The sequence below is a fragment of the Pleuronectes platessa genome, chromosome 10, assembly GCF_947347685.1.
Source record: "Pleuronectes platessa chromosome 10, fPlePla1.1, whole genome shotgun sequence".
Classification (NCBI taxonomy): domain Eukaryota; kingdom Metazoa; phylum Chordata; class Actinopteri; order Pleuronectiformes; family Pleuronectidae; genus Pleuronectes; species Pleuronectes platessa.
The window spans coordinates 23,590,023-23,613,589 of NC_070635.1; the positions used below are offsets into that span (position 1 = coordinate 23,590,023).

The window sequence follows — 23,567 nt, forward strand, 5'->3', positions numbered from 1 at the left end:
GAGGACGGGTTGTCCTCCCCTGTTGAGACAAACTGTAGATCAGAGCCCAAAGCAGCTATGGAGCTCCTGGGACGGATGCAGCGGTCACCTGAGAAACTCCTGCGGAGTAATGCCTAAAGAAAGAAAAGTTTGACTAAGTTCAATAAGTAACATATGGTTTCTCAAATCACATTGAAAGAAAACTCAGTTTAAAGGACCTTCCGACAGTCCTTGTATAATCCAATATTCCTATACCATTCAGGAAGGTACATTAATGTGAAGTTCAAACTTTGCACTTAGAAGAGTGGAACTGAATGAACTTATTGAAAAAAAGGTATATATGTGTAACACTGTAAGGCCGCATGATTTAATAAAGTCCCAGAGTCCCTCTGTCCCAGACTTGATTCAGAAAGTAACAGTAGCCCCTTGCCCAAAGATTACAAGCTGCACAAAAGTTAATGGGAATTAAAAGATTAAAGATATAGCCTGGTGTCAAGATGAGCCTTAAAAAGTAACAACCAATAGATCCTAAAACAATCAAGAAACGAATGTATTATTGATAAACAGATGTGGTATAATCATATATCTTAGTTCTAGTTAAAAGCCAGGCCAATGCATGTTATGCAGACCTCTATCACTTTGGGGTGATATTTCAATATCAAATAAAGGATAAGTTGATGTCCAAGATAAAAAAAACAAGATGTTGCTGCAGCCATTTCTAATAAAACAGAGTGGAGGTCTTGCCTTGCGTGTCATGGGGCTGGTGGGGGCAGAGGCACTGCTGTAGAGGCTGAGGCTGGAGTTGGACCTGCTGACAGTCAAACCCTTGGCTCTGCTTCCTGCAGGAGACAAGTACTTCTCCTTGATCTTCATGTTAGTCCGACCTTTCACTGTTGGTGACAGAGCAGCAGAGTTTCACTGGACACTGTCACACATTTTGTTATTGACACACATGAAATACCAACTAGCAGGCAAGTGTGTGTTAAAGCTTAGAAAAACTGTTGGTATTTGAAATTGGAAAATACAGATCTGAATTTTTTTTAGAATGTTACAACTTCACCACAATATCTTTATATATATATATATATATATGTGTTATATAATTTATATTTATATATTCATGTAGCTTTGAATATTGTCCTGTGAAAACTATCAATCTCCACAGTGTCATTTTTCATGAGCTGAAATAATAGCCTGTTTGCAGCTTTGCAACAAGATGGATGTATTCTGTATAAATAGATGTTTATCTGGCATCAGAAAAAGATCCACGTCCTACTTTTTACCTAAATCAATCGTTTCAATTGCATGATGTACTAATTGACTTGCACACAAATTATGTGTAAAGCCTTTGAGTCATGTTCGACGGCCTCTGGTATTACAGCTGTAGTTTGTCTTTGACAGGCATGTATGCCTTGTTATGTTAATATGTTCAAACACAGTTTGCAGTAATTGGAAATAGTGCACTGACCTCTGCAGGGGTCGTTCTTCACCAGGAACTCATCTAAAGCGGTCCAGCCTCCTCCCACTCTCACCATCAACGTGCTGCGCAGGATTCGAACCATCCGCAGCTGCTGGGAATCTCCAAACTGCAGCAAACACACAAAACATGTATTGTGTTGTTTATTGTTTTGGGGTCACAGGTACCTAAGTAATAGATAGAGGAACGTTTTTTTCCATATTTTTAAAGTTGCTGTGGCATTTTCAAACTGCAATTTCAGGGTGATGATTTTTTTTTCTTGTTGCGTATAAACGTCATGCCCTGGTCATTAGAGGACGCCTCCCCACAGACACTCGCCAGACATCAGGTGATTAATACGGTAAAGAAAAATATGTTTGAATATGTTTTGAATTTGCATCAATAAGAAAATTGAGACTCACCCTGTATCTATTGGCACTTATTTGCTCCACTTCGAACCTCCTGGGACAGTTGCACTGTGACACCTGTCGACTCACCTACAGAGGGCACATTTTCAGATCTTGTGACCATGTCGCTGATGAATTAAAATACATTTGTCTGTTTTCTTGTGTGCACACGGCTCATACCTCTTCATTGATTTGATCTGCATCCAGTGTTTTCCTGTAGGGATCTCTGCTGGGATGTAGTGCACTCACAAACTCGTAGTAATCGATGAAGCCGTCACTGTTCACGTCAAAGATGGTTGCCACTGCATTCATCTCCAGAGAGTTGGTGGGGAACTCTACAGTTGAGGTGTAAAATCAACAAGTCTCATTATTATGATCAGGCTTTTCAGATGCCATCTTTTAAATTTCATGGTAACTGAATTTAGGTAAAACATAGGTCACACCACTGAAGGGCTTCATATCTAGTCGGTCTTACTTGAGGCGAGGACGTAGTCGATTAACTCCTTCTGGCTGATGCGTCCATCCTGGTCGCGGTCGATGCAGCGGAACACGTCTAAGATGCGCGACTTCAAATGACTTATCCACATCATGTAACGCTTTCGCCACATGTTGAAGTCAAAGTGAGCAAATTCTTCCATCTGTCCGGAGAAAAAAAAAAACTAATTTAACTTTAACGTTGTTTCATAAAATTGCAACCAAAAAAAAAACGTTCTCTTTTTTACAGTGATCGTTTAGAAAGTCAACAATAACCTCTTTGAGTGTTTGCTGGTGTTGTTGCAGACGGCTTTGTCTCGCCACAGCCTGGAGCCAAAGCCTCTGCCACTGACCGACCAGCTGACTGAGCTCTGGGGTCTGGGGGTCGAGGTGCTCCAGGGGAACCGGTACAACAGGCTGCAGCTTCAGAGTGCTCCTCCTCTCTGGATGAAGAAACATCAGCAATATTTTAATATCGTGGCATTATTACATGCTTTTCACATCATCAGCAGGAAGATATGGTGTCAAGCTTTGGGGGTTGTATTAAAATGATCACTTTTATCATTTGTTAATAAAAGATGAAATATATGGTAATATATAACAACTGTCCATGTCGGCGTACTTGTGAGGGGCCTTTTGCTGGGAGACACTAGCTGCTTAGGAATACTCTTGAGTTTGCAGGATTTTGTGGCGTGTTCAACCTCTGGAAACTTTTTATCCAACTCATCCATGAATACCTACAAAAAAGAATGAGCAGTGAAAGGAAAAGGCAAAGGTTATGCTGGGATTTAAATTATTTTTAGAAATCATACAGACATCCTAGAGAGAAAAAAAAATTACTGTGTGTTGCTCGATGAGTTCCAGGTTCTGTTCTGTGGCCTCAGGCAGAGGCTCTTGGTCTCTGAGGTTGAGGGCTTCCTGTGCGGAGGAAATCCAGTCGAGAAGTCTCTGGACTTCCTCTCTCTCCGCCTCCAGCACCGCCAAGCTGCCGTGGATCTTCTGGCCCTGCTGCTGAGCCCAGGTTTGAACCTGATGCACGAAACAGGAAGGGGAGAGAAGTTAGGTCCAGTCACATCTGGATTTTTCTCAAATATTGATTCTCTTGCAGTTTAAATGTGCCTTTTATCGAATAAACCTTACCTAACTTAAGGAATTTATGATTTATTGATGATATATTTAATCTCAAGGAAGGTTCAACTTTGCTGTTGTTTATTATGTGGCACCGGCAGCACTCACCTCCTCATAGCGTGTTTTGGTGACACTGATCCAGGATTTGATTGTGATGACAGAGTCTGGGTGACAGGATGCCAGGATCTCCTCACCCAGACACTGGATGTTCTGCAGCTCCACAGCCTGAGACTGCAGAGAACTCACTGACTCCTGAGGACAATTAGATCAATGGATGCTCAGTGTTTTATCCAGTGTACACAGATAATGATTCATTATTATCCTGATATGGCATGAAAACTTCAAATCCTTAGCAATATGGGTTTTTGGGGGGGCAATATTAGGGAATACAAAATGTTGATACTGATATAGATAATTGGCAATGATTCCCAAAATGTCATAAAGAAAAGAAAGAGAAAAAGCGGTTTATTTTACAGAGAGCTAACCACACAGACATTGTCTCTTCTGCAGAGAAGGAAATGTTTGATAGTGGTCGACTGTATGTTCTTGTTAACATCCGTATTTATAGTTTCACAGTGAAAATGGCTCAAGAATTTGGATCTGATAGGAGTGGGACTCCAGTGAGCACCAAAAATATTTTCTTTAATCTTCTGAAATGATGACTTAAAAAATCCTTATTTTTCATGTAATGTTATGAGTTTCTTCTCAATTATGACTTTATTCACGAAATTCCGAAACAATTTATAAACCCATCGGACTCAAACATCATGTCATTAATCCCTATGTCAGTCTAATTGATATTTTTTCTATAGTGATTTGAATAGCATGCAATAATGGCATCCTCCCTTCAAAGGGGTGATATGAGGTCAAGCATCACCTTGCTCCACTGCCCTTGAGCAAGCATCACCTTGCTCTACTGCCCTTGAGCCAAACCCTAAATCCTTATCAGCAACAACTTGTTGTTTTGTAGCAGACACTGACCTATGACCTGCCTGCAAGCAGACAAGATGAGAATAAACTGAACTTGCCCACGGGAGTTGATAAACTATCATGTAATACTCACCTCGTGCTGTTTGCGGAAGGCAAGTAAGATCTCCTCCTCCTCAGGTATAACTCCGTATTTCAATACCCTCTCTGCCTCAGTCAGGCGCTCCATGAAAGAGTGGACAAGGCCGTCAAACTTCTCAGCCTAATGAGAACAGAAAGACGAGATTCGAATTAGGTCTGCTTATCAGCTTTTATTAATGGTCAGATATAAGCTAGTCAACCATCATTCATTCCTTACTAAAAGCAGCAGCTTCGACAAAGTTTTGGTTTGACGTCTGTTTTTAGCTGGAGAACTACCTGCTGATGTGAAGCTTCCAATCTGTCCTGTTTGCTGACTGACAGCTTACACACGGCCTCCCAGCGGCCCCCCAGTTCATCCATCTGCTCCTGGAGCCAGTGAGCATCAGCTGTGCTGCTCCTGGTCAGATCCCTCACAGAGCGCTTCAGGGTCTTAATGCATCCGGCCCGCTTCCCTAACTCCTTTTGGAACGCCTGAGAAAAAGAATATATGAAGTGAAATGGAATGTGAAGATATATATTGATTTAGACCAATACATTGTTTCATGTGCAATCTATTTATTAAACATATTCTCACCCTGTAGATATGTTATCTTTTTTTACACTGTACATATTAGTTTTCCTTCCATTCCTTATTTTTTACCTACACTTTTACTTACACTTAAGTATTGCTTGTTACTTATTATTACTAACTGATGCCTATTTATGACTCTGTAATATTCCAAATGTCCCCAAGGTGGAAAAAATAAAGGATAAGCTTATCTTGCCTTATCAACCAACCAATAAAATCTCAATCATTTACCTTGTGTTTGTCTATCAGATTATTGACAAGGTCTTTGTCTCCACCAACAGGAACATCCTCAGCCAGTTGGGGCTCAGCTCTATACAACCAGTCATTGAGTGCCTGGAGAGCATCAGTGAATCTGCCTGAGAACAGCAGAGCCTCCTCCAGCTTGTGTTGCCTGATAGAAAACCACACACAACAGTTTAAACTCCATTCCTGTTAAATCTGAATTTATTTTCCGATCATTTAAAAAGGAATCGTGATGTGCATGTTCACACTTCAGCTTCCATACCTCTCCATAGACTTGCCGCTGATGGTGTCCCACGTGTCTTTCAGTTCAGCCAGCAGGTTTTCCAGATGCTGTCTGTCATGGCTCGTCTTAGCTCGTTCATGGAGGCTGCGACCGCTCTTCAGCGTGGCCTCGTACATGGGCCTCTTTGACCTCAGCAGTTTCTGGAACTCCTAAATACCAAAGAATTGATCAGTGAATGGGCTCATAAACATACTGCAGGTAACCAGGCTGTATTCATTGTGATGCTGCACCTTCTGCTCAGTCAGCTGTTGTTTAATCTCCTCATGGGACACTGCGATCTCTTTATGTGTGTCCAATGTCTGTTCAACTTCAGTCATCCAGTCCAGTAGAAGGCGCCAGGATTCTCTGAACTGAAATATTAGTGATGAAGTGATAGATCGTGAGGCTTTGAACATGACAGTGAAGTTCATTGATCATACTGAAGGTGATAATGACATAGTTTACCCGCTTGGCGCTCTTTTTGACCTCCTCCAGCATCCTGCCTCTGTCTGAGGTACGCTGCTGGAGCTTTTTGTAGCGATCCTGGACGGTCATTATCAGGTTATGTATGAGGTCACAGTCTTCCTTCCTGCTCAGTTCATTTAGTCTGCAGCCTGTGTTCTCTACTGTGGTCTTCTTCTCATCGTAACAGCTCACCTCATTCAACAGGGTCTGTCGGACAAGAAAAATTTCATTTGGGAACCAAATACTTAAATTAATGTCTGAATCTGAGGCAGCCAAAGAGAACAGTTCTAGCAGGTATAAAAAGCCGTACTCTGTGATCCTGCAGCTGAGAACAAACGGTGTCCAGGACAAGGCTGGGAGAAGGAAGAAGCCCGATGGACTCTTCACATTTGCTCATCTTAGTGAGAAGCTCCTGGACGTTGCTGTGGAACTCTTTGGCCAGACCCAAACCCTCTGTAAGCTTCGCCTGCAGGATGAGCATAACACATTTTTATGAACATGTTCCTGAGTTCATAGTGAAAAACGAATTGAATTGATAAATGTAAATTGAAATAACCTTTCGCTCCTGGACTTTGCTGTAGACAGATGCCCATTTCTGTTCAAGAATAGAGAGGCTGTGTTCGGTGCTCGACCCCTGCACAACATCGCTGCTCTCCAGCATCCTGTGGACGGCATTCTTCACATCTGTGAAGGCGTGGAGCTTCGACTCCGTCTCATTGCACAACTCCTGTTAAGAGAAGAATCATAGGGAGGACTGAATTAATGTTGAATGAGGAAAACATTTGTTGTTTATTTGATTATATTTTTATACTTTTTCAGGTAAACATCATGTAGGTCTCACCAAGTGTGCACTGAGCCTTTCACTGGCAGAGTCTGGCATTCCCCACATGGTCTTGGAGGAGGACAGTCTGAGATCTGTGTTCTCCAGCCACTGCAGGAGATCCTGAATCTCCATTGTAACATCTTGGACCTAAAAAGAGTTAATAAATAAATAAATAAAATGCCAGTTTTTCCTTTATGTAAAAAAACAGGCATTCGAATTCATGATTCCTATCACAAACATGTGTGTTCATCTGTCTCAGCAAAAGAGAAAAAAGTAAGGAACATCTTTCACTTCTGTTCAGACATTTACCACAAGATGGCGCCATGAGACAAAGATATTAAAAAACAAAGTAGTATATCAAAATGTTTCCTCCTTTTATACTGTATGAAAATAATTTTTAATCAGACAGGTCTCTATTAATTCAAACTACCTCGTAGCTATGACTACTGTTTTATCAAAACTGAATATTTTCTCTCTTCACCTGACTCTGTCTGTTCTCCAGTTCCAGCTGCCTGCGTTCAGTCTCGCAGCGAACAAACTCCCAGCTCTCATTGAGCTGCTCAAGCCGAGACTGCAGACCGTGTGGACTGTCCCCTAACCCGACCTCCAGCAGCCCCCTGCCAGCCTGGTTCAGTGACTCCACCGTGCGAACATGGGACATGACGTCGTTACGCAAGACCTACGAAGAGGAAGAAGGAGGTTAGAGATGCATCATGGTTATCAGTGGGTGGTTAATTAAAATGGATGAAATGGATGTATTTTTGTTGTGGTTTGCAGATTAGATAAACGTAGCTGTGTTTTCTGATGGTGAAGCTGAAATGAACAGAAATAACCGATACAGTAGAGACACTGGTGGACACAGTGGTGAACACTCACTCACTCAGAAGATAGTTATCAATTCAAGGTGAAGTGCTCAGTGTTATCTCACAGATAAACCCACTGGTCCCTGAGAAAATCTGGAGCTACAAGTTCCAATGTTCCCTGGGAAAGTCTGGAAGAGCTTTATCACCTTTATTCCCTCGCCTACACAGCCCCTACAATGAAGCGCCTTTGTCAAAATATGTATATCACATTGATGCAATCAGCCAACCTTGTGTTTAGCCAGCTCTATTTCACAGGTCTGCAGATCAATGCTGATTGGCTGGCTGCCCTGCAGTTGGTCCGCTGTACGAGAAAGCCACGTGTGCAGCTCGTCCAGAGTGTTCTGGAACTGACCCAGACCCAACAGAGCACACTCCAGCTGATGCTAAAAATAAAACACGCAGAAAAAAATATTTCAGGTGACAGAGCATTATGAGACTTTAAAATGAAAACAGATGATTCTTTGTCTAAACTTTCATCCATTTATTATCTGTACTGCTTATCATTTGAGGGTTGCATGGGGTTAGTTGGAGCAAATCCCAGCTGACATAAGGCTAGAGTCAGGGTACACGTTGAACATGCCGCTACTGATTCCAAGGACGATATCCAGGGAAAACTATTCACCCTCACACCTTTGGTTAATTTAGATTCCAATTAACCCACTCTGCATGTCTGTGGACACTGGGAGGAAGCCGGAGAAAACATACGCAGACATGGGAACAATATGCAAACTCCACACAGACTGGGACTTTGACCAGCAACCTTCTTATTTTAGTTTGATACAACTTACATGTACATTGAACTACTGCGCCCATATTCTCACCTGTCTGTTGACCGTCTCGGACTCCAGGCTGTCCCAGCGCATTCTGAAGTCACACAGCGGCGAGACTGAGCCGGGACGCTCAGAGCCTGGAGACAGTCGGCACACAAAGCGATGGTTCAGGCTTTCTATTTCGATCTTCTTTTGGTAAAGTTCTCGCTTGAATTCCTGAAGCAAAAATAAAGAATGAATATTGGCTGTAAATTGTAAACAGACTTTATTTATATATCACTCTTCTTGACTCAACTACTCAAAGCACTTTAGAGTAGTCCCAAGTCCCAATCACGCACACATTGATACAGCCTACTAAATGCTGAGCGTTTTCTATCATATGCTGTTGGCAAAGCTGTCAGGGACAATTTAAGGTTAAGTATCTTCGGCATGTAGACTAGAGGAACAGGGGATAGGACCATTTACCTTCTGAGCCACAACCACCCTTCCGTGTGGAGTGGACTAACATTCAGCTCAGTATTTTCATAATCTCTGCAGAAGAGACCCTCACAAACAGGCAAAATTCATTATGATACATTATGACACAGTGTCATAGCTAGAGATGGATGCACTGCTGTACAAACTCACCTTGAGATCACACAGCTGCTCTTTAACTGATTCCAGGTCAGTTCCTACCATGAACTCCTCAGTAGACCTCAGCTCCGCAGACTTCAACCACTCAAACAGACCCTAGGAGCAAAGCAATAACAAACTGAATATGCATATGAGCCCAGTAAATGAGATAGTGTCCACACACTAGTTCCACTCAGCCCCTCATAGTTACCATGTTGAAATGTTTGTATCCTTACAGCTGGCTACACTTCATCTGGTTTTCCCCTTCGTACTTTCTCACATAATTCACACCATTAAACCACACTATCTGAGTCTGAACTTTCTAATTGCGAATAAAGAGCTTTGTCTTTGGCAGGATGCCATGACGCTGCTATGGTGGCATAAGTGTCAATACTGACATGGTTATAATGCAGATCACGGCTTAATCCTCTCTTCATTGGCTGCCAGTTAAATTTAAGATAGATTTTTAAATTATTTTATTAACTTTTAAAGCTCAGAGTAGTCTTGGCCCCAGTTATATTACAGATCTATGAGAGCTTCCAATCAACACTTGCTAGTAGTTCAAAAGTCAAGACTGGTAGCTAAGGGTGACCAGGCTATTGCTGTCAGGGCCCCAAGGCTCTGGAACTCTGTTTTCTGAGGAGATTAGGCTTACCAGCTCCCTTTTTATATCTTTGATTAAAACATATATTTATAGTAAAGCCTTTAAACCAGATTTTTTAAACTGGTTTAACAGATAATGCTTGTTTTTTCATGTATTTTCTTTGAGGTACTTTCAGTTTTGTGTTGTTTTATTCCTATGCATTCTGTAAGGCACTATGTTACCTTATTTACTTGAGATAAGTGCTATAGATATGAAGTTTTTTTCTTCTCCTTCTTCTTCTCATCATCACCATTGTTGGCTTATGGATATAGATATACACGTAACGCAAGCATGCACTGTAGGTAGGCACACACCTGCATTGTGTCTTGATAGTGTAGTGCCAGCCGCAAAGAGTCTTCCAGCTTTTTGTGACATTCGTTCCACAGTTTGCTCAAGTTGTTCCACATGCAGTAGAGCTGTGACACAGAAAAAGACAGGGTGTTACGTAAGTCGACACATCTTCACGAGACAAAATTATAATTTTATTTGAATTATTGCTCACTTCATCCAGGCTCTTGGTGACATCTGGTTTGTCCGTATCTCCACATGCTGACATGAGGTCCATTCCCACAACGCCAAGTATGTCCAGATCTCCCTGTAAACTGTCAATATCCTCCTTGACAGTCTGAAGTGGAAAAAAAGTTTCTACAATGTAAGAGTGAATAATTATAGATAATATGGGATTATTACGTTACAGAGAGTTTCCAGACAAACCTGCATGGTTTCAAGGCTCTGGCGGATTGTTTCAGAGTCCGTCCGACTAGCGTTGAGGTCCACAACTGCCTGCTGAGCATCATTGAGAGCAGCCGTAACATCCCCAACATCACTCCAGAACTTAGAGGCGAGATCCAAGAGCTTGAGCAGCCAGCTGTCCCTCTCCTGGGCCTGAGTGTGTGTCTCATCCCAAAGCTGGGACAGGCTGGACACACGCTCCTTGATTGCTAGAATTAGAAAACACCTTAGAATCTGTGAACAGCATTGCACCTGCAGCATTTTTAAAGTGTATAATTTGTGTCTTGTGAAAATTGAGAGGTTTTACCCGTGCCAATGGATCCATCGCCAGCTGCTTGTGTGTTAGCCAGTAGCTGGTCTGCCTGGGTCTTAACACTGTTGAGGCCCAGCTCCAGTTTGGACAGCTCGGCCAGGGTGTGCTTGTTGTCCTGCAGCTGCTCCTGGATCCTTGGGGTGAGTCCTTGAAGTGACGTGGGCGTCTGTATGCGACTGCGCAGGCGATCAAGACTCTCTCTGATGAGAATCATCCTCTCGTTCAGCTATGGGAAGGGGAGAGGATATGAAGTGGTGAGCTTGGGTATTTGTGATATATGGTAGTACATCTTTTTTATATTTTCGGCATCCAATCATTTCTTACCTGTGTTAATCGTGGGAGTGACTCCTCAAGCACGCTTGCAGTCTCTTTGACCCAGTCTCTAATGGCTCTGTGCTGCTCCTCGGCCTCTGCAGCCTTGCGACAGAACTCGTCACCCTGATTGGGATTTAGTTCTGACAACCGTTTTGCCAGGGACCACAGGCGTGCAATCACAGGTCTGTGTTCTGCTATAGATTCTCTCAAACCCTGAGCAGAGGAACAAGATAAAGGAAGGTTTAATAACAATGTGGAGAGTAAACTTATTTTCAGATGTAACCTGATCTGAGTTTAATCCCTAAAATGCATTACAATCACTTTTCCTGACATACCTGACACGTCATAAATGCCTGTATAGTACACTGGTGGAAAATTAACCCTGTCAAGAAGTAAATTACACAAATGACCTGTGCTTGATAAGTACAACTCATTTACCCAAAGGCAAATGGTGGCATACCGGGAAGTATCAAAGAACTTCTTTGTTGGTCAGAACAGAAAAGGGGAAGAGAAAAGATGACACTCCAGTGTGGAGAGGCTGGTTTCTTCTACCTGTAAGAGGTCCTGTTGTTCCCGAAATGCTTCATAGCTAATTGTGCTCAGGGAGAGGTGGCCAATGAGGGCTTGAGTTTCTTCTAACCAGGGTGAAACCTCAGCAAGCCCCTCGCAGAATTGGAGAAGAAGCGATTGAGCATGCTCAAGTTGCAGAACAACGTGGGAATTGGTGGCTGAGGCGGTGTTGCAGTGTTCCTGTAGCACGTCTATTGGGGTCTGCTCGGAGAGATGACAGTCAAATAAAGAGATCATAATTATTCAGAGATACATTTATATGATAAGTTAAAGGGGTAGCATTAAAATATAGTGAAGGCTATACCTGAAGATCGCCTGTTTCTCCTTCATCACTATACGTTAGCAGGATTTCAGCGATCTTCCCCATCTTCTCAATGTTGAACCTGTGCTGGAGAATCTCCACAGCCAAAATCTGCCAAGACATCAGATTAAATCCACACATGAAAAGTTTCTCAAACTTTATATTTAGAGATTACAGTTGACAGAAACATGTAGGATTTTTTTAATATTGAAATTGGGGAAATATTTATTTAGCTCATTACTTATTATATTTAATTAAATAGTATGTATCCTGACCTTCTGCTCATAGAGTTGTCCTGCTATGAGATCTGGATCCAGCTTAATTGTCTTCAGCTTTTCCAGACCCAGCGCTGTGTTTTTGAACCAAGCCATCTCCTTCACCACCGCCTGCTCCAGCTTATGAGAATATACTGCATGTTAGCATATCATCAATAACATTATCAGTCAAAATTTATACCGACTTATCTGAAGCCTAACAACAGCACAGGAACATATTCTGGCTGCAGCATGATTTTGTCATAAATGTGATAAATACTGTGCATGCCAACACATAAAAACATTCTGGATAATAAAACAGTAAAAATGATATATTAATATTCCTATTTTAACTAATCCAGAAATATTTAGGACAGAGGGAAAATGCATATGAATATGAGTTACAAAGAATGTCTTGAACAATATTCGCAATATCGCAATTGAGTTTCATTATAAAGACAGTTCTGCAGCATTTTAAGAAGCATGCAAATGGGAATGGAAATCTTTATTCAATTAGCAACTCATGTAAATATCATAATCAAAATAGATATTTTTTTAGAATAAGGTAGAGGGGGGACATTGCTATTTCTGCTGTAAAATATTCCTGCAATGTATCTACATGTTGCTACAACAAGGTACCACATGAAGGTCCATTCAGCTATAACAGGCAAATATAGGTGAACATGGTAAATCATTAAGAATATACAGTCTTTGTTAGTAAATAGGTTCTGGTGAACCCATTTAAATATCATGCATGTATATACTCTCAACTAAAAAAAGAACCTCACGATTTTAATTGTATCAGCTTAGTTCACCTGAATTAAGCTTTTTCATTGCTTTAGCTAGATAGCTCAATTTGGCAAAGTAAGGAAATTTAAGTTGTAAATGTATCCATGGCTGCATAGTTAAATTGTTGTTTACTGCTAGTTTGTGAATTAGCTAGTGAATCAGCTCACAAAAAAAATGACCAGGGTACATTTAAGTAAGATTCCTGTGATTCCATAGCCTTCACTCACTAACTAGCTAACTAGCAAACTAAGGTTAGATACCAGCTTTGGCTCACCCAGAACTGTGCTGTAATTCCACCCAATATAAAAAAGGTAAATTAGAATAAGTTTGGCTCTCACAGGTTATCTTATCTATTCACACACATTCTGTGAAGCTACATTATGGCTGCCATGTGATCCTTGTCAACAACTTGAAAACCTCTGTCTGCTTCATTGTAACATTGTGTGAGGATGTTACCCTCTGCCTCTCAGCTGCACACAGAACTGCGTCTCCAGCATGTGTCTGCGCTCCTGCTGCTCCCAGGAGCTCCCTCTCAATGCGGCCCAGCCACAGGTGGAGGTCCTCCTGGCTGGAGGTGCACCGACTAGCGGCCTCCAGGGCCTGCTCCAGCCTCTGCAGCACATCCAGACTGCTCAGACTCAATACAGAGCAGCGGATACGCAGAGTGTCCATCTTCTCTTGCACCTGCTCGGCTTCCTCCTCTGAAAGGAAGGACAAATCAGTGCACACAGGTTAGGTCCACACCATCTTCTATCAAGGTGAGTCAGTGTTTATAGGATTCATATTTTCTCATGGAATTTATCAGAACTGAACGATTACTACACTGTTTTGACTATAGTCTATATAGACACAAAAACATGAAACAAAAAATGTCAGCAGTACACAAAAATGAGGGCAGTCATAACATTTTCTCGTGATGTGTTTCCGCCAGTGGTGTAAATCTTAGTTTGAACCATACTGCTGTACTGTTTAGTGTTTAGGGCCACAACCTCATCAAGTTGTGACCTTATGTAGCAAATGTTACCTGAAATTGCTTCCATCAGATCACGCCCCGACTTTTGTATTTTCCCTAACTCTGACGTTTTTACCTGTATCTCTGTAACAACTGCCTGTGGAAACAAAAACATATCTATCAAAAAAATACTTTGCACATTTACCACAATCTGCATGTTTTCTATACATGGTAGATTTCCAACCTTTCCGTGATCGGTGGCCTCTGAGATATGTAGCATCACTCTCTCTGCATTTCGTAGTTCAGCTAGGGTCTGTTCTACAGATATGAACCATTGCTGCAGACTGTCTGCTCCTTTCTGGAAAAGCTGGGCCCTGGGCAGAATGAGCTCCAGCCTCCCCCTCCTACATACAACACAATTTCCCCTCATTGTTAACATGGGTGAGTAAGATTTGTGTCACGCAGTAAGCCTTGTCAAGTCAACGTGTGGCATTGCCAGTAAAAGTGGCTGACCTTTGCTCTGCCTCCAGCTGTAAGGCCTCCCACTTCTGTTTGAGAGTGGAGAGCTTGACCTTTGCCTGCTCCCCCTCCTCTCCTGGGTGGGCCTCCACCAACCGAGGGCCCTCTAACATCATGGAGTCCATGCTTTGCCGGCGGTCTGTCAGGAGGCGTTGCAAGAGCTGTAAGACAACAAAGCATACTTTATTAAATCAAAGTGGTTTATCATACTGTAGATGGAGGAGTCTATAATAGGTCACCCCTGTTTGTAGTAAGATAGAAGCTTCGAGAAGTAATAAATATTTCAAAGCCCTCACAAAGAATAGTATTAATATTAAATCAGACCCTGTCATGTTCCCACTTGTATTACAGAAAGATGTTTAGTTCTAGAGAAGCTCCATCGCTAATGCAGCAAGAATTTATATTTATCAAAGCCTTATTCTTGTTCTTTGCCTGCCTTTGAAGGACGCCCTGTTTTCTGCGTCAAGCTTACATTGTCGAGTGTCGGGAAGGTTTCACCTGATCCAACAAGCTGACAATGGATGTGAATACAGCTGAAAGGTGAGAGACTACCCCCGGGAAATGCTCACAAAGACTCATTGTGGCTATGAATGACACCTATTCTCACTGACAAGAACTGAATTATATTATAAAGGAAGCAGTTGAGCATTTTCATGACCTTAGTATACCTTCACATTGGTACACATTCCAGTTGTGTTCCCAGTGCTTTAGTTCTTAAAAAGAGGAAGGAAATAGGTGTGGCAATATTGCTGGTTACCAGTGGCTGCCTGCATCCATTTCAAAACATCAGTACTTGCGTATCTTGCTCCAAACGGATCTGGTCCAGTCTACATCCAGGACATGGTCAAACGTTACACCCCAGCCTGTTCACTTCGGTCAATCGGCTCGTTGCTCCCTCACTGCGAGCTAAACACTCATCAAAATCACGACTGTTTGCTGTCCTGGCTCCTAAATGGTAGCCTGGATGCCAGACGAACTTAGCCCCGCCCACAACATTTTTGGTCAGGCAGTTCGGTCTGGAGTCGCTCCGTTGGGAAAAAATTATGCCCGACCGGGCCAATCAGATTGTCAGGGCGGGCTTTATACGATGATTGACAGATGATCAACGGTGATGTAATCAACCACGTCATCAAAGTGCCCTTGGGTTGAATTCGTTTTCAACAAACATGCCTGCCGCTGGCGAGCTGAGATGTGTAGATGCTGCCATTGAGTCTGTTTTAGAAGACATCGACAGCGCATTCATTTTGAAAGAGGAACACAGAACGTGGAGGCGACGCCAAAGCACCGCGCTAATCCCTATCGCCCCGGCGCTTGGCTGTTCACAACGGACACTGAAGCGACGCTGAACCGCCGGGCAGCGCTAATAATATCACCCGTTGATCCAGTAGATCGCTGCACGGCTTTGTGCCAGTCACACCGGAGGCTGAAGCACCACGCTGCGCCAAGGCTGCCTCGCGGTGCTTCAGCCTCCGGTGTGACCCGCACAAAGTTTTAACATGGGAGTGAATGGGAGCCAGCTGTTATTTAAGGCTTGGCGCTGCGCTGAAGCGTCCGGTGTGAACCCGGCGTTAGTAAATAACTCACAATGCGTTGCTTAGCATACGTCACATACTATGTTGCTCTGATTGGTTGTAGGTCTATCCAATTGAGCGAAGAAGAATTTTACTTCCTGGTCAGTTGAAACACGCCCCATAATCACAGCCCAATGGAGCGGTCTCAGACTCACATTCTGACTAGAATTGTGAGTCTGACAACGTCAGGCTACCTAAATGGTGGAATGAGCTCCCAAATTACACCAGGACAGCAGAAAGTTTAGACATCTTCTGCCGCAAACTAAAAACACACCTTCCGACTATAACTGGAAGAAAATGTTAAACTAACAATTTAGTAGCACTTAAATGGCCCTTAACTTATAGCACTTTGTAGTTTAGCTTTTTTGAAGAAATTGTACTTTCTTGATTCTTGTTATTCTGGGTTTGTACCCTCTTGGTTGAATGCACTTATTGTAAGTCGCTTTGGATAAAAGCATCAGCTAAGTGAAATGTAATGTAATGAAAACACACCTTTTGTTCTTGGAGCTGAGCTTTCACCACTTTGACTTCTGAGGATGGGGCTTTCTGATTGTCTTTGAGCTCCTCTATCTCACTGACCCATATGAGCAAAGCGTTCAGGTTTTGGAGAAAAGTCTCAGAGTCTGTTGCCACATCCTGCAGTGCCAAGGCAGATCTTGTTCCCTTGAGAAAGACCATCACAAAATATGAGAATGCTTTCAGGAGACACATGGTTAGTTTAGATGTTGGGACATAGGGGATAAAAGAGGTATGGCTGAAACATACCCTCCATCTATCCAGGCTGGAATCCTGGTCTGAACTTGACTGTCCATCACTTTGGAGCTGCAAAGCAAAGACAGTAAAGAGAGCAAACAAGTTGAATCATTGCATTTAAAGATCTGGTTGGTTATCATAAGCTGTTTTCAGACATGAACCCATTGTGTGGAAATGTTCCACAGAACGAGATCCCAAATGTTCCACACAATGGGGTCTCAGACATTATCCAGACTTTTTACTTGGGGGCTGGTAAGAGAAATCGGACATTAGCATTTTTACATACAGCCCCTTCGGAAAACGTCAGGAGATTATCCGGAGTTCAGTGCATGTCTGAAAGCAACTATTGATTCTATTTTTCAAGAAAGAGACTAAGGTTAGATTAGATGAGATGAGAGAATGAGAGATGAGAGAGATGAGATCAAATGAACGACAGTTGAGATGTAGTTGAAAGTTTATGTTTTTATCAACCTCAGCAAGCTCCTCGGCCACACCATTGAGGACTCTAACAGTTCTGGTGATTATTGGGTCTCCTCCTTTATCTCCCGACGGATACTCTGTCACTTCTACAATTTCCGTCACGATCGTCTCCGTCACCTCCGTCACCTCTGTAACCTCACGTGATGCTACAGTCTTCCAAGACCATGGACTTCCTTCTCGAGAGTCTCTCCTCTGGAAGCTGGCTCTCCTCTCTGCGCTGTTGTTTTCGGGATAAGCCAGAGGAGATCTGGTAAATTCCGGTGCCAGTGTTCTCTTTGTTAGTGTCCCATTTCTGGAGGTTTTTATTGGTGATGGAGTGTTGTGCCAGGCATTTTCCAGAGTACTGCTACTCCTGATTGTGGATGCAGGAGAGCTGCGGAGGAGTTTGTCTGAAATGGGAGTACGAGTCCCCTCCTCTCTTACATAATCAATTTCCTGTATTTCTTTGTCTTTCTCCAATTCTCTGTCCTTGTCCGCATCCTCTCTGGATGTGTCTTCGACAGCTTCTTCTTGTTTAGTCTCCCCATTTTGCTCTGGTAACTGCCACTCTCTTCGTCGCTGGTAGCACTCTTTCAGAAAGGCCTCATCTGTCCTCACATGCTTGGACTTCTGGCCCAGGCAGCTGGGCCGGCTGATGAGGTTACCCATAATCCTACAGCCAAGAGGCTAGTGAGGTAATAGGTGAGGTAAGGCCCCTCGGCCATGCATGCAAGGGGTTCTCCAGCTACCTAGAATAAGACAAGGGGTCTCTGAGTCATTTGAAAAATTGCAAATCAGGAAAACAAATACTTCTGCCCTTTTGTCTTTATAACTTCCCTGCTTCAGAAAAACAAAATGCTGGTCTGCACAGCTTGAATCTACAAAAAACTGAAATGAGACCAAATGAAACGTGAGTCTCAGATTCTTTATTTGCTGATTCCTGTGCCAACATTGCCCTTTTCTTGACACCGAAAGACAAGAGGGAACTACAGCAGAGATACTTGGCCAGGATGTACCCTCTCCCTTTGTCTTCCGTTCGACCACATACATACATGCTTCCCTCTGTCTCACATCACCAACTAAAATATTCTGTGCTTAGAAATCAGTGTGACAGGCTTGTCGAGGATCCCACTGTTTAGCCTGGCACGGAGAACCGGTGGCAGACAGCCAGCTATTTCTCTAACTCAGCCTCAACCAGTCCTGGGAAACCCGCTGAGGATCTGATCGAATATGACAGCCATAAAAACGCAGACATCCCCTCATTTCTCTGGGGTGACAATTAAAGGGGGGTGAACACAGAATGGCATACAACAATCCACTGTGTACCTCAGTGGATTGGAATATGATCATTGCTATTATAGACAAAGGCAAACATAAATCATCTGGAGGTTCTGAGATACTGGGCTTTTCTCTTTGTATTACTGCCTCAGTGAATGACAATTCAAAAATGAGCCTTTCTACATTAGATGTGATTAAATTCAGTTAAACCAAAAGGACCTACCTTTCAGCTGAGAGCCTGCATTGTTTTGACATAAGGGTTAAAGGTGAATGAAATTATCTTGGTCTGGAGGAGCTGAGGTGAAACCCACCAGGAAATCACAAGCTGGTTTCCTGTTGAGGTCGGGCCCTCCCCCTGAGGCGGGGTTGGACTGGTCCATTCAGAATTAAGTGGGTTACTCCAGGACAAGCTTGGTGTCTAATCTCCAATATGGGGGCAATATGGTTCAACATATGAAAATTATTATTTGAGGCTCCTTTTGTTTTGGCTACAATGCAGGAGAGGTGGATTCGTACTGGTGTATATGTAAAGTTGCATGTTAAAGCCAAGCTGTCCGCAATAAATATGCTGAATATGCAGCTTCTGTCAATATCTACCACATATTTTAATCAAATTGAATCTTAGCGCCTCTCATATATTAAACTAATCATAGTTAAGAATCCAAATCTAAAGACGACCCACTAGTGATGCTTTCAGGTGCATTAGGATAGTAATTGCCTACATCTTGCTCGTCTCTACAGAGCAGATGATGCAGTCTGGGGATCGGCAGGGGAGTACACATTCAGATCAGAGAGTAGTGCCCAGACAAAGCCCCAGTCTCAAGATCAATGATTACTCAGTTAGCTCAGATCACTGCCCAGCGGTCTCCTGAGGAGGGCAGAGAGAGTGTCTCAAGCCATGTCCACATGGGTTAACAATTCAAGAGAGAGGGTGTGTCGTGTCTGGTTACTGCACTGCATGTGTGGCATTCTACTAAATTCCAAATTGCACGTGCTGCACACAAATATTCCAACATATCCATCTCTCATTATGTATACCGACCCACCTATATGAGAAAAACAATATTGAATAAAAGATGAGTCCTTTTATTGGTATTTTTTGGCCCAAGCTCAATAGAAAATAACAATACCATGACCTACATTATTTTGCAGTCGCAGCAAACCAGAGAAAACCCTCCCAACATGCCTCAAGCCTGTATCTGATATGCACCTCTCACTTTCTAGGATACTGATACTAGAGAGAGACCCACGCAGGGAACCACAAACCACTCCACCATTTAACTCACACTGCAGATGACCTAACCATCCCATCACTTAACCTATTTTGAAATGGCCCTTAATTCAGCCCAGCCCCTTTCTCTGCTCTCACCAGTGATTTATGATACATGACCGCAGTCCATTTCCTGATGAATTTCATTATTATATTAACATAGTGGCTTCTCTGTGGTAAGGCAAAACCCCTAATATTATTATTGGGAAGAAAATAAAAATGTATTTTTCACAACTAAAGTGTAATTATTATCAAAATCTCAGACACAGGCCTGTGTATACATGTTTAGAGCGTATATCAAATTAAGATTTAAAAGAGATCTAATGTGAATCTTGTGTATTACATCGATTGACCCATTTGTATGGTTGAAGTAGCTCTATATGGTAGATGTGTTATCAGTAGCAGAACAATGATCATCAGTCATAACAGTAGATCCCTGTAATGTGATGTCACTGCTGTGTGTCTGTCTCTGTTAACGATGGACCTGTAGTTGTAATCATGGTAGTGCTTCCTAATCAAGAATGGCAGATGTGCATATGCCCATGAGACTCATAACATGTTAGGGTGGATAATGTACAAGGTCACATGCTCTTTTCAAAGACAGTACCCTAAACAAAAAGCTATTATATAAAAACAGAGGACATATAAGATACAATTTTAAGCAAATTTAATATAAATGTAAGGCCCTGCCCACTAAATGTCCAAACAACAACCTGAACTGTGAATCTTTTCCTGAAAAGCCATCAACTAAGAGACTATTTACAATTTGAACACAATAAAAACTACTTACATCAGATTGGTCCATTCACTCCAAAGTTCTTTATGCTGACATATTTAATTTCCCCTTCACATTGCTCCCTAGTTCAGTCAGAGACTCGCAAAGTCCAAACCCAAGCTCTGTGTGTCCTGGGTCAGTGGCAGTTTTGGCGGTTTGTGGGTGATGTGAAGCTCACTTACCCTGAAGCAGAGCTGAGCGCAACAGCATGAGTAAAGGAATCCAGCCGGTCCTCAATCACCATTCAAAAAGGAGAGAAAGAGAAAAAAAAGTCCAGCTTTGTTTGAGCATCCTTTGAACAGCCTCCCAGCTCCCAACATCCCAAACTGAAGGCTCCTAACACACACACACACACACACATACACTTGCATACTCCCTTCAACACACACTCAATCCAAATGCATACAAACACACTTTCTAAACACACACACACATGCCCTGATAACTCATGCTTTTCCGTTGCCCACAGTCACAGGCAAACAATGTCCTCCTCTCCCCTCACAGTGCACCCCTCCCCTCCCCTCACTTCACTTCTCCTCCCACCAGCGCTGCTCCTCTCCCTTTCTTCTTTGTTGTGGGAGCTGTGATAGAGGAATTCCTTCCTTGTTAACGCCGCTGATGGGATAGTGCGCCCAGATGGAGACAATGTATTCCAACGGCTCAGCTGAACTCCCACAGTTCCCAGCCAAGAGCGGTTTTCACATGCAGGTCAGTTGGTGCCAGTTCCATATAACGATGAAGCGGTGGCATTCCCACCAGCACTGCTGCTGCTCAGGTTGCTCCTGTACCAGGCAGCAAGGCGGCAAAGTGCCCCCTTTTACCTTCCAGAGGCTTTTTCTCTCCCTCTCTTCCCCCTTCTCATCAGACAAAGCCCCTCCTCTGGGTCTGACTGTGGCTCAGAAACTCCATGCTGCTTCGGCTTGAAAAATGGGATGGCTAAGGGGGCAAAAAAAGGAGAGGTTTCTAAAGACCCCTGGGCCGCCCCTCAGAACATTCACATGTTAAGTGACAGCTGCCTCGGCTCATTCCCTCTCTCGATGGCGAGGGAGAGAAGTGCAGGCTACAAAAGGAGGGACCCACACCCACCCTGCTACCCACCCTCCCGCACTCCCACCACCATCCCCCTTGCACTCCCGTCTTTCCCCCATTCAGAGTCAGTGCAGCAGTCTCCACAACAGCAACAAAGACGACTAATTACTGTAAAACATCTCAGATTACTTTTCAACTCCCTTACAGCCATTTCAACCCCAGTCCGCAAACAAAGAGGCTGCAAACAAACACAAAGTAAAGAGAAATGGGAAAATAATACGGATTCAGCTTCTGCCATGAGGGAGCCAAGGAAGGCCCCCTTTGGTGAGATTCTATCATGCCCCATTTCAAGAGGTCACAATATTTGCTGTACAGCAGGCGTACTGCATGCAAACATCATTACAGCAACTCTGCCTTTCATTTTCTCGTGAACTAAACCTTGTGAATTATTTCTGTTACATCAACACGTGCGCACAGGTGACTTACAATCAGTGTTTGTGTTCCAAACCCTGCCTTCCTTTATTCCTCTCTTACTGTCTTTGTCCAGCCAACCAAAAAATCAACCAATGCACCAACTGCACGCATGCATGTACAGTACACACCCACGCATTCTTTCTCATGCTGTCACGCAACACACAAACACACACACACACACACACACCTGCATTCACCCACCAGTCAGCTTCTTCCCTGATCTGCAAGGTCGTTCATTCGATGCCTGAGTGCTCTAGGACTGGTTATTGAAGAAGGACTCACAACAAATGCCGACCAGTTCCTAATTAATCGCAGGTTCACCCATTCATGCTAGATTTTTTACACAAACTATTTTTATTTGTCTGTAATCAATCTCTCAGCTGGTGCAGCCGTAAATTATCATATCTTCAGGAGTTGGAGGAATGTTCATGTGCGGGTACTTTCGGTTCATCTCGCCATGAAATATCATAAAATCAATACCACTCTGTTGAGTGTAGATGGTCCAGTGTGTTACATGTGGGGGGAAATCTCTTCAAACCTGTCAATGCAAACCTAGTTACTTCAGCATGAGATATGTGTAGTGGACCAGATTTATTTAGTTTAGGCCACAAGTTCATAATATAAGTCATTCAATCATCATTTATTACACTATATTCTGAGGGAAAGTCAAGCAGGTCATGAAACATTGTGAATTAAACAGAGTTATATAAAGACGACAGTTTTCTGTTTTCAGTTGAAAACGTTGTGTATTTTACATGTACACAAGAGTGAACTGAATTTGAAGGCTGCTTCACCAAATAAGATGAAGGGTCCAGGTTGACCACTTACAGTAAAGCTGCTTTCAGATGTGCACTGAACTGGACATTTTCATAAATCTTCTGGAGGGATAGTATGTGAGAACACAAAAGTCGGAGTCAGCTGCTGCGGACATTCTCTGAAGTTTTTCCTCTGAGCCCTCTAGTAAAACTCAGGATAATGTGTGAAGTGAGTTAATCTGACAATACAGCAGGATATTGTCCGGAGAGTTCACCACGAGCCAGCGGGTGCCTTGATGACATTGGCAACAGATGCAAAAACCTAAATGATTACAAATGTCTGGAAATGAAAAAGAGGAGCCATACACGTAGAAGACGCCAATGAAGATGTAATCTTATAAGGCAATGAGATTTAAGAGCTTTTGCTGATGCGGACCCATGACAGTGTTAATGTGCAGTAAATAAAAACATCTGAACTCAGCGAAGCATGTCCTTTTGTTGTTGACATGTCTGACAAGGTGAATGTCCTGCTGTGATGCTCATATGTGCAAAGCAAAGTCCAGATAATGTTTTTCGAACCCAATTGTCCAGACAGAATGTGGAGTTAATGTCTGACTTAAGTTTTACCTGTTGGGTCGAGTTATTAGATGGGTGTTTAGAGCATTTCCTGGTTGTAATTACACAGCAACCAAATAAC

The 23,567-nt window shown here is 42.9% G+C and overlaps 2 protein-coding genes and 1 long non-coding RNA gene across 3 annotated transcripts; all 3 read right to left on the reverse strand.

Annotated features, from left to right (window-relative positions):
• Positions 1 to 384: 384 nt before the first annotated feature.
• macf1b (microtubule actin crosslinking factor 1b) lies at positions 385 to 10,081 on the reverse strand. Its single transcript, XM_053433224.1, has 24 exons — positions 10,076 to 10,081; positions 9,134 to 9,235; positions 8,558 to 8,722; positions 7,964 to 8,119; positions 7,355 to 7,552; positions 6,892 to 7,020; positions 6,607 to 6,777; positions 6,361 to 6,516; positions 6,051 to 6,257; positions 5,837 to 5,956; positions 5,586 to 5,755; positions 5,312 to 5,471; positions 4,789 to 4,983; positions 4,508 to 4,633; positions 3,553 to 3,696; positions 3,157 to 3,345; positions 2,939 to 3,053; positions 2,593 to 2,759; positions 2,318 to 2,480; positions 2,023 to 2,177; positions 1,858 to 1,932; positions 1,448 to 1,565; positions 724 to 869; positions 385 to 423 (listed from the first exon to the last, which is right to left on the reverse strand). The coding sequence occupies exons 1-24, from the start codon at positions 10,079 to 10,081 to the stop codon at positions 385 to 387; spliced, it is 3,372 nt and encodes a 1,123-aa protein (XP_053289199.1).
• Positions 10,082 to 10,114: 33 nt separating this feature from the next.
• On the reverse strand, positions 10,115 to 10,600 carry LOC128448986 (uncharacterized). Its single transcript, XR_008339835.1, has 3 exons — positions 10,476 to 10,600; positions 10,264 to 10,386; positions 10,115 to 10,177 (listed from the first exon to the last, which is right to left on the reverse strand). It is a non-coding gene; the product is annotated as an uncharacterized LOC128448986 (long non-coding RNA).
• A 59-nt stretch (positions 10,601 to 10,659) lies between these two features.
• LOC128449883 (microtubule-actin cross-linking factor 1, isoforms 6/7) lies at positions 10,660 to 17,958 on the reverse strand. Its single transcript, XM_053433225.1, has 13 exons — positions 17,302 to 17,958; positions 16,843 to 16,899; positions 16,570 to 16,740; positions 14,501 to 14,667; positions 14,232 to 14,391; positions 14,060 to 14,144; positions 13,492 to 13,736; positions 12,268 to 12,387; positions 11,996 to 12,103; positions 11,674 to 11,892; positions 11,131 to 11,334; positions 10,801 to 11,032; positions 10,660 to 10,745 (listed from the first exon to the last, which is right to left on the reverse strand). Exons 1-13 carry the CDS (start codon positions 17,956 to 17,958, stop codon positions 10,660 to 10,662), a joined length of 2,511 nt encoding a protein of 836 aa, XP_053289200.1.
• Between the last annotated feature and the right edge of the window lie 5,609 nt (positions 17,959 to 23,567).

Bases quoted from the DNA above. Each gene is read 5' to 3' on its own strand.
- LOC128449883 (XM_053433225.1), bottom strand. From the start codon at position 17,958: ATGGGTAACCTCATCAGCCGGCCCAGCTGCCTGGGCCAGAAGTCCAAG. The intron at 12,104-12,267 runs GTCAGGATACAT...ATGTCTTGGCAG, and splicing joins GACAACTCTATGAGCAGAAG to ATTTTGGCTGTGGAGATTCT. The intron at 11,893-11,995 runs GTATAGCCTTCA...CTCTCCGAGCAG, and splicing joins GAGAAACAGGCGATCTTCAG to ACCCCAATAGACGTGCTACA.
- macf1b (XM_053433224.1), bottom strand. The intron at 8,723-9,133 runs GTGAGTTTGTAC...TTTTTGCTTCAG, and splicing joins AGCAGCTGTGTGATCTCAAG to GAATTCAAGCGAGAACTTTA. The intron at 7,021-7,354 runs GTGAAGAGAGAA...AACTCTTTTTAG, and splicing joins TGGAGAACAGACAGAGTCAG to GTCCAAGATGTTACAATGGA.